Source organism: Elaeis guineensis, chromosome 8 (assembly GCF_000442705.2).
Source record: "Elaeis guineensis isolate ETL-2024a chromosome 8, EG11, whole genome shotgun sequence".
NCBI classification, from domain to species: Eukaryota; Viridiplantae; Streptophyta; class Magnoliopsida; order Arecales; family Arecaceae; genus Elaeis; species Elaeis guineensis.
In genome coordinates this window covers 4,509,196-4,520,450 of record NC_026000.2, presented here as the reverse complement: position 1 = coordinate 4,520,450, position 11,255 = coordinate 4,509,196, and the positions used below count along the sequence as shown (strand labels likewise).

Below are 11,255 nucleotides of genomic sequence, written 5' to 3'. Positions count from 1 at the left end.
GCTCTTCGTGGCCTCATCACTTTTATCGCCTCGCCGGCGGACTTTTTTAGGAAGAAAGTGGGAAACGGCAAAGAGCTTGGGGCGGGGGAAGCAAAGAAGGCCGGCCCGGCGTACACCGACCCCAGATCGGCGAAGCCAATCTTCTTCGGGAGGATCTCCGGGTCGGGGCCCAGATGGTTCGTGGAACAGAGGGCCGATTCCTCACCGCCCGACCGCCGGTCCACGGGTGGAGGTCCGAAAGCCTTCAAATCACCCCCGCGCTTCAAGATCGTGACCTCCTCCATGACGAGAGGCCTACGCGGCCGGATCTCGGAGTCCCCGGCGTTCTCCTTTCCCGGAGACCCTGTTTTCCGGCCGGACCGCTGAGGGTTCGATCTTGTGGGCTTCGTCGACTGGGGAGGCGGGGACAACCGTGCCAGCCGCGGCTGGTGACTCCGGCCGGCATTCGGCAGCTGAGATGCAGGAGAGATGGAGGGTGTGGAGCGTGGGTTTTTCTTGCGCGAGGGTTTCATCGGCGGCGGAGGACGGGATCTGAACGCCTCCAGATGGAGGCGGTCTTGCAGGCAATCGTGTGATCGGAGCACTTCTGTACCCATCGGGCCCCGCGGGGTGCTACGTGAGAATACTAAAGAGGGAGAATAGGAGAAGGATAGAAATCAGGCGGCGGCGAGAGAGGTGAGGGATGGGGAACGGGCTCGCTTTATATATAAGGGAGGGAAGAGGAGACCCATTTCGTCCGGCAGATTTTGTATACAGACGACCGCATATAAATTTGCATGCGGACGTATGATCCACCGTTGGATTTAGCAACAAATATAATCACGGTTTTGTCGTTTTGGCTAGGCTGGTTCTGGATGGCTTCTTATTGGCATATCCATGGCACACTCGTTGTCGGTATAGAAATATTTATGCGGCACTTTATTCGGAGCACCGTCCGCGTTTAGTATTGTTGACGATATGACGTGGCGAGAAAATCACCTGGGTACGCAATTATCATCGTCCTTAAGCTTATGCTCTCCACATTTAACAAAATTACATTGCGACCACCTCACGGGCTGGCGGGCTGTGGTGGTGGGGATGGCGTGCCTACGGAGTGCTGACGTGATGGCTCCGTTTTGTAATTGTGATGGGGCGTGGATCCCGAGTGACGGCCGCGTGGCCTGATCAGAACCATCGAGTCTGAGGATCATCTGATCTGAACCACCCATCCACCCTGGGCGAGAAGATAACTTTTCTCATCAGGATCGTCTGATCTGAACGACCGATCCGATGTGGTCCACCGTTTCCTCGATCTTCGATCGGACGGATGATAGTAATGCAGAGGGGAGCTCGACAATAATGCGACAAAAGTCCAAGCCTGAAGCGAGAGGGGAAGGGTGATTTCGTAATAACAAGAAGAAAAGAGGAGCGTTAAAAGATGGTCGGTTTGGAAGGCGCCTCGATTCCCGTGGTGTGGGGACACGAGTCGCCGTCTGGAATCTCGTGAGACGGTGGAGGTACCGACAGCTGGCGGGCTGCTGGTGGACCGACCTTGGAGGGCGGTTCGGAGGAACCGCCTTCAGTTTCTGGGAAGTGGGGCTGGGTACCGCCAGCGCCGGTTGCCGGTGACGCGCTCGCCGGATTCGTCGCTCACTCCGGGGTCCATGAAACGCCGACTTTAACCCACTAGCGTTTCACGTGATCAACACGTGTGTACGAAACTGATGGTCCAGAATGAGCACCAACGCCTACCAAAGCTGTTCGAGCGAACACCTTCAACCATAATCTTCGCACTACTAATCCATTGTCTTCTTTCTCTCTCTTTCTTTCTTTCTTTTCTCTTTTTTTTTTTTTTTTTGGTGCATGGTAGAAGCAGAAGCTACGTTATGCATAAATGACAAAATAAGATCCATGTGCTGAGAAAATCAAAACAGCAACGGTTCTGAACGGCAATGGTATACTACATAATCTCAAAAGAAGAAAAATTATAGCCAAAAAAACAGATAATTTCATTCTAATAATCTCAGGAGCAACCTAAAATGAAAGCCATGCAGTTACAATATAAACATCATATGTCCAAAGATATTTTTAAGCGGCTAGAAAAAATCTAAGTGCCCAAGATGTTGACTAAAAGAGGCTTAATAATTTCACGGTTGTTTGTTTGTATATTAGGGACTTGCTTTTGTTAATCCCACATGCATGAATTATTGTGGGATTGAAAGCACAGAGGGTGGGGATTCATTAGAAGAGTTGCAACGGTTTATATATATATATAGCATAATCTAATTATTTGATTAGATGCATTGTCAGTGAAGATTAAGGATATTAATTTTAGCCGATCCACTGGATGTTCAATCTGATTTGATTCAATTAAAATTTAGGATGAAAATGAGTTATAAAAAAAATATCTAAAGCAAATTCAATTTCGATATCCTGAATCCAACTAAATATAGTTTTGATCTGAATCTATTTTTAAAATTATAATTATTTTATAATATTTATATGATGAATTACTTATATGATGAGTTATTTATATGATCGGTATCTCTACCTGACTCGATCAAATCCAACACAAGTGAGTAAGAAGATGAAGATACTAGTATGAGATTTTTAATGGGTATGGATATTAGCTGACCCGACACCATACTCAATTTGTTGCCATCTCAAGTGAAGGTGGTGGCTAAGGCCAAGTTGAAAAGGGGATAAGCAAGTCAATGTTTTGCGAATAAAATCACGTAATTAAGCAAATATACTTCCATGCCCTTCGCTTTTTGATTTTGAATATGTAAAATCATTCCTTGCGTTTCTGGCAAAGCCCGACAGATAAAAATGAATGTGTGGACATTTTGTGACTGGCTGGTTCTGCTTGGAGTGCTCGCTGGTTTGCTGGGATGAACAAATCTATTTAGAGATGTGAAACTGATGTGAAAATAGAAGACAAAATACCAAAAGTCATCAATGTTCAAGTCAGATAAAGATTTTAAAAAATACCAAAGGTATTTGAGAAAAACACTACAAGTATTCTAGTCGTTCACGATATTTAAAAATTAAAATATTATAAAAATATAAATTATTTGATGATATTACGAAACATCGCTGATAAGATAAATCATTATGATATTTGAGCAAACATCATAGATTGTAACATCTTTGCATGATGTTTGAGACTAAAACGTCGCGTTTTGGCCTAAAAAAATTTTCTTTATTTTTTTTCGCCTAAGTATTTTTTTCTCCGCGGTATACCCCTGTCCCAAAATAATTAAACCCGTCTCTTACCTGTGCCCCAAAATAATTAAACCCGCGGTGATCCTTGTTCTCTCGACGCCACCACCTCTTACCCTCGCGACGCATGCTGCGGCCATTCGCCTCCTCTCACGGACCACCGTTCGCCACCACCGTCATTCGCAGCCTCTCACAGACCGCCGTTCGCCTCGACCACCATTCGTCTCCTCTCACCCACACCACCGCCATTCAAAGTCACCGACCTCCATTCATCTCCATTCTTCACCGATCTTCATGGTCTGTGTTGGACTTTCCATTTGCTGACCATCGTCATCAGTGAGGTCTTGTCTTCTCCCATCGGCATTTCCATCTTCCCTTAGAAAAAAATAGAACCTTCATCTTCTTCCTCCATCGCCATCGTCATCATCGATCTTCCTGTCTTCGCTCGTCACCGTCACCGATCTTTCCATCTTCACTCGTCACCATCATCTTCGCCGATTCAGATATTGCTTGTTCCCTAATTTAATCTTTCTCAAGTTGTTTGTTGCTGATCATTTTCCCTAATCTATAATTCTTTGTTCCTTGTTCATTTGGCTTTGCTGTGGCATTCTAAACATAGGTGGTGTTTAAATGGTCCCCTTCCCTATGGGCTGTGGTGATAGCTACCAATTAAATAAAAAAAAAATAATTTACATGCTTTGACATTAGTTTGTGAATATCTTTCCTCAAGTTAACATTAGATTGTGAATAATTTACATGTTTTGAGGTATTTGTTGGTTGCTAATTAATTAAGAAGATGAAAAAAAATAAATTTATCAGGCGAGATTATCCTTTATCTATTGTTTGTCACTAAAGTATGATTCAAGGAGGGAATCAAAAAAAAATAATATAAGAATCTCCTTTTTCTTTATTGTTTGTCACTAAAGTATGATTCAGGGAGAGAATAAAAAAAAATAATGGAGAACGCAAGCAGGCATTGTTAGTTCTCAAAAAAAAAAAAATCATAGTATATAGTAGGGCACACATTGCAGGACTGTCAATATGGGTGGTTTGCCAAGGTCAAAATCACATTTAAAAAAAAAAAGAATATGTCAAAGCTTGCTCAACTTTGACTAGGTGAGGAATTAAGTATGAACTCAATGGAATAATTCTTAGTTATAGGATATTACGATAATATGCAGACTTTTGCTGGCTATTAATTATAGTCCATACCCAATTCAGTGAGGTAGTTGGTTTTATATAAAGGAAAAACTGTCCTTTTCTTTTTGATTCGTGCTGTTAGAAATATGCATTCCATATCTAACTAGGTCATGATTTGCAAATACTTATCCTTTTGATCATTTTATTTTCATTTTTTCTTCTTTTTCGAGGAGAAAACTTCGAACATTTGCTTCCACAAACTTCACATGTTGATCCATGCCACTAGTCAGAAGAAATCAAGTGTAGTTGCAAATATTCTAGCAGTTCATATTTTATTATTGGAAGGTGTTAGCAGAAGCCTACTTGATTATATTTACCATCAATCATGCAAACATACCTATAGCAAAACCAACTAGTGTAAATTTTCTTAATTAAACTAGCAAGAATATAAGTTGACCATTCTCTTGTGCCACATGGGGTGTATGTGTACATATACATATACATATACATATACATATACATATTGTCACGCCCCCGACCCGAGATTGTGAGTCGAGGGTCATGGCAACCGCCGCATACTTATAGAATACTTTTTTCATAAGCATGCAAGGCATCTCATCATGATATCTTCACAAATAGTTAAATAAATTTTTCTTTATTCAATAATCAAACCTTGGTTCAAATAACAAATCAAAACTAAGTGTTCAAAAGAAAGTAACTGTCTGACAAAGCCAATACTAAAAACAAAACTAAAGGTCTTGAATCAATTCTGAGAAAAATCCTAAATCAAAGAGTTAACTCCATCTCTAATCGCTCTCCCAACCGAAATCCCACATCATGCTAATTTTCTGGATCTGTAAGAAAAACATAAAACTTATCATGAGCTAAATAGCCCAGTAAGCAGTGTATACCTTTAACTGAATAATCAGGCAAATAATACTATGCATAACAAATCAATATGTAATTTCATGAAATCATAATCATACTGTCAATCATATATAAAAGTCAATTCATCATAATTTCCAATTTTGCTTTTCTTCTTAAATTCATCAATTTCTTAAATTCTTCTTACCAACCATGACTATGACCACATTATCCCTGTGGCAGGGTCATAATACCGCGTGTCTGCTTGCGGTGGGCTGCGAATCATCTGGCAGCCAAGTCCTTTGGAACCGCTGGTCTAACTGGCGGTTTTGTCGCTGGTCTATCTGGCGACATGTCGCTGGTCTCACTGGCGACATAACTCCTCAGGACAGTCAATTGCCAACGTATATGCCCCCATTGACGGGGTCCTCAACACAGTCAGGTTGTCAATTTCATATTGTCTTCCAATTCATATATTATTTTCAAGAATAATAAAATTAATTGATATTCGAGTCAAATCAATTATAACATTCTTTGAGATCATATATCATCATAATAATTGCTCCACAAATAACTTCAATCATAAATAATTTTCTACAATTAACTTTCATCATAAATAATTTTCAATAATTATTTCAATAAATAATTACAATCGCAAGCATGCATAAATTTATTTAATTCATAATTTACCAGATAAATTCAGTAAAAGTAAACACTACTTACCTCAAACGTATTCCAATAAATCCACATAATTCTATAAATTTTCTTTCAAAAATTCTATTCGTAGATCATATCGCGATATCCCATGATCAAACATCCACAATCCTATACAGAATCAATTTCAATAATTAGAAAGAATACGAATACCATATTTCAACGGTTTAGATTGGGTCCGATCATCTAATTTTATCTAATCAAAATCTAATTAGGACCTAAATGATCCAAAGTTTGACTATCAGATCAAATCAGATTCGAAGTGATAGGATCGAGGTTTCTTCATCGATTTCATAAAATCAAGTGGAGAGAGAAAATCAGAGGAGAGAAAATTCATGAGGTACAATTCAAATTGATCAGGTGACACAATCCAACATTACGATTGGTCCAATATCTCAATTGGTGAAACCAACATGATCAAATCAAATCATGGCTAGATCGGAATCATGGATAATCAAATCTAAAGATTCATGGTCTGATTAAGGTGGGTGCTAGTACGCTGTCTGACAATCATGGATCAGGATTCTTCATTAGAATCAGATCAGACTTATTAAAAGAAATTTCTTCATTCACTAACTTTTTTTAGAGAGAGAATCAATCAAGAGAGAGAATATTTTAGAGAGAAAAATTCTAGAGAGAGAAAATTCTAGAGAGAGAAAACTCATCTTGAATTCTTCAGACAATATGATTTAACAAATTCTGATCGATCAGATCAAATCATGCTAAAATTATCATGTGAATAATTAAATAAGATCATGAGAAATAAAATCTAAAAATACCTGATCTGATCAAAGTGGATGTCGGTGTATCGTCCGACGATCACAGATCAAAAATCCATTACGAGAATCATTTAAATTCATCATCATTCTTCTCAAAATTCTAAAAATCTTAGGAGAGAGAAATAATCTAGAGAGAGAAAGTAGAGAGAGAAAATCCAATTCTAGAGAGAGAAAAATACTAATTCAAGCTGAAGAGAGAGAGGGAAGAGAGAGAAACTCTCTTTCGCATATTTTATTATTTATATTATTATTTATTAATTAATTTTATTTTTCTCTTTCTTCTTTTCTTTCTTTCTCTCTTTTTTTTTTCTTTTTCTTCATGGAAGAGAAGGAGAGAAAATCCTATTTATTATTATTATATTATTATTATTTTATTTTTTTTCTTTCTTTTTTTTTTCCTTTTCTCTTTTCTTTTTCTTTTCTTTTTCTTCTTTTTCTTTTCTTTTTTTTCTTTTCTTTTCCTTCTTCTTTTCTTTTTCTTTTTCTTTTCCTTCTTCTTCTTCTTCTTTTCTTCTTCTCCCGTGGGCTTCTTTTGGGCTGAAACAGGGGACCTTAAGGTCCCTCGTTGGGTGGCCGGCCGGCGGCGTGGTCAGCGTGAGACTGCCGTCGGCAGGAGGAGAGGCGATCCACGGTAAGAGGAGGCCAAACCGGTGGTCGACGGTGACCACCGGCAACGAAAAAACGGCAAAAAAAGAAGATTTTTCCGCAATAAAATCCGGCGACTTCGATCGCCGGCGAGTGTGCACATCGGCACGGGAAGGAAGGGGGAGGAGAGAGGAAGGGGAGGAAGCTTACCTCCGACGCCGGCGAGGTTTTTCCGACGAGAAATTGGATGGCACAGCGACGAGTCTCCGTGAGGAATCTCCGGCGATTGCCGCCGTTTGAGCTTAGGATTTTCAGTGGAAAGGAGAGAGGAGGGATCTCCTTCTTAAATAGGACTGGAGGGAGATCGTTTCCGACTCCGATTGGGAGCCGGCGAGAGGAGGAAGAAGACTCCGTTCGGGAGTCTTCTCCCCTGTTTTCCTTCCTTTTTTTTTTTTGGGCTACTGGGCTATCACATTCTTCCCCTCTAAAAGAAATTTCGTCCTCGAAATTTTTCTTGCTTGAGTCTTCATAGTTTCTTACTTGAATCTCATCCACAAATATTCTAATTTTTGATATAAATTCATTCTTAAATCATTTCATAAGAAAAAGTTGGTACATCAAATATTGATCTGAACGGAACCATCCTTTTTCTTATTTATCAAGATCACCATCTCAAAGATTTTCAATGTTTCAAGATTTCGAAATTATGATCTTATTTTCTGTAAAAATTAATATTCAATATCTCATGACTCAAATTAAAATCAAATCTATCTCTTGTGAATAGAAAAAGGTCAATGTCTCTATTCTTGCATAAGAACTTCATTCATCATTAAGTCATTTCATAAAGGTCAATATCACCATTGTTGATTGAAATCAATATCACTATTTTCTAGTCATTGAAATTCTCTTACTCAAACCCTCAAACTCTTAAAAATTCTAATTCTTGAAGCAAATTTTATCATTAAGTCATTCCATAATAAAAATTAATAACTCAAAAATTGATCTAAATCAAAACTATATTTTTCTTATAATCAAAATCAATGTCTCTGTTCTAAGTAAGTATATCAATTTTTCTTTATCTAAACATTAACAACTCTTAATTAATCGATTCATTATTAAATAACTCCAATCCATCTTTTATAGAACAATCGTCAATATCAATAGATAACCTCAATCTTTTCCATTCAGTCAGAGAAATAATAATGATCAAAAGAGTTCTAACTTCAAATTTCATTATACCCTGGAGATAAATATTTGAGTATAATAATTTAAGATCGAAATCATCATTCGATAAACAATCTCAAATTCTTCCTAGAAATTAGATAATTATAAAATTTAATTCTAGGATAGAAAAAAAATTATCTCTAAATATTCTAAATCTAAAATCAAAAATCAAGGGTCCACTCATCCTAGAATTAGGATGCTAAATATTTTTGTAGCATAGTAGGTGGAAGCACTACTTTTAAAAAATCACATTAGGATATCTAAAATGATTCAAAATTTTAAAATATTATTTTTTCTAATATCAATAATTTTTTGTATCAAACCATATCATCTATCTAATTCTTTGACTCAAAGAATCAACATTCCTGACTTACTCAAAGTAATCCAGATTACCATGCTTCCGCTGTGCACTCTGATCTAACAATCAAAATTTCTTAGGTTCACCAAAAAAAGTTTGATTAAATTATTTCTTTATCCGAAAATTTTAAATTTCAATTGAAATCAAAGATTAACTTTCGATTCTCATTCATACCTTTACTGGTGTACAATAATCTTGATTAACCCTTGAGTCCAATATCATATTTAAACCATCATATAGATTTACTATAATCAATATGAATCAAATCTCAATTCTCATATCAATTCAATTCGATAATTTTCAAACAAAAAATCTTTATAAGTCAAATCAACGAGAAAATTCTTCGATGCTCCATCAAATTTGGACATAATCTGAATATATATGAATTTTAAATCATTATTATTGTTATTTTTTTTTTCTAAAATTTCTATCATCAGAATCTTCAATATCTATCAAATATCCTTTCATAACAATCATACAAGCTTCAAAAATCAAATCTCCATTTAATAGTAGATTCAATTAAGGACCTCGTTAACAAAAGCAAAGGAACTCCATATCAATTCCTAAATTCAAAATTTCTAAATTATAAAATTCACATGGATCCCTTAGTCTGAAATAAATATAAATCAGATCTTTTATCTTAATCTGAAGATATCAATTTTTTATTAACAACCTCAACAATAATATCAGAAAATCTCTTGATCAACTTAGATACGAAGTCTTTAAATTAAAATTTCATACACATCATGTAGTCTCCAAGAGACATAAAAGATCCATTATTTAGATCTAAGGATGATGATTAAAGCTTCTAGTATGATGAATATCCTATAATCTCAAAATCAATTTCATCAATAAGACATAGGTTTCTTTGCAATATCCTCAAATATGTATTCATCATAATATGCCACTTTATATATAATCCACATACCAAATTCAATTTCGATAAATATTCCAATCAAGCATCATAAAAGATTTTTCTTAGCCCATTCTGGAATAATATTTTATTATCAAATCTTTATCTTACCAATAATAGTCAATCTCTCAACTAGAAGTAATATCATAATATTATTCTCACATCGAATTTGAACTTACGATTCACTTGAATAACCAATGATCAAATTAATAACCATAATGCACAATACAATTTTTATATCAATCCTTTTGTGATTACTTTCGATCAAGATCTAACTAATCATATCATGATCAATAGATCATCCATCATATTTCAAATTCTATATGTTATAATCTATTGTGATCCTTTCATACATAATCTCAATGTTTAATCAAAATTTATAAATATTTCTCCCACTACAATCATCAAAGATCTACACTATAATGTCGCTGGTGTCTATCCACTTACACCCATTCTATATCTGATTCTATGTTTCATAATTCATCCACTTATGCTCTGATACCATATTAATTATCACGCCCCCGACCCGAGTTTGTGAGTCGAGGGTCATGGCAACCGCCGCATACTTATAGAATACTTTTCCCATAAGCATGCAAGGCATCTCATCATGATATCTTCACAAATAGTTAAATAAATTTTTCTTTATTCAATAATCAAACCTTGGTTCAAATAACAAATCAAAACTAAGTGTTCAAAAGAAAGTAACTGTCTGACAAAGCCAATACTAAAAACAAAACTAAAGGTCTTGAATCAATTCTGAGAAAAATCCTAAATCAAAGAGTTAACTCCATCTCTAATCGCTCTCCCAACCGAAATCCCACATCATGCTAATTTTCTGGATCTGTAAGAAAAACATAAAACTTATCATGAGCTAAATAGCCCAGTAAGCAGTGTATACCTTTAACTGAATAATCAGGCAAATAATACTATGCATAACAAATCAATATGTAATTTCATGAAATCATAATCATACTGTCAATCATATATAAAAGTCAATTCATCATAATTTCTAATTTTGCTTTTCTTCTTAAATTCATCAATTTCTTAAATTCTTCTTACCAACCATGACTATGACCACATTATCCCTGTGGCAGGGTCATAATACCGCGTGTCTGCTTGCGGTGGGCTGCGAATCATCTGGCAGCCAAGTCCTTTGGAACCGCTGGTCTAACTGGAGGTTTTGTCGCTGGTCTATCTGGCGACATGTCGCTGGTCTCACTGGCGACATAACTCCTCAGGACAGTCAATTGCCAACGTATATGCCCCCATTGGCGGGGTCCTCAACACAGTCAGGTTGTCAATTTCATATTGTCTTCCAATTCATATATTATTTTCAAGAATAATAAAATTAATTGATATTCGAGTCAAATCAATTATAACATTCTTTGAGATCATATATCATCATAATAATTGCTCCACAAATAACTTCAATCATAAATAATTTTCTACAATTAACTTTCATCATAAATAATTTTCA

General features: G+C 36.4%; 1 protein-coding gene across 1 annotated transcript; it reads right to left on the bottom strand.

Moving 5' to 3' along the window:
- On the bottom strand, positions 1-692 carry LOC105050694 (uncharacterized; the record flags this gene model as incomplete). Its single annotated transcript, XM_010930809.4, is given in 1 exon segment — positions 1-692. A coding segment is annotated over 1 exon segment (596 nt), but the record flags the coding sequence as incomplete, so codon positions are not given.
- Between the last annotated feature and the right edge of the window lie 10,563 nt (positions 693-11,255).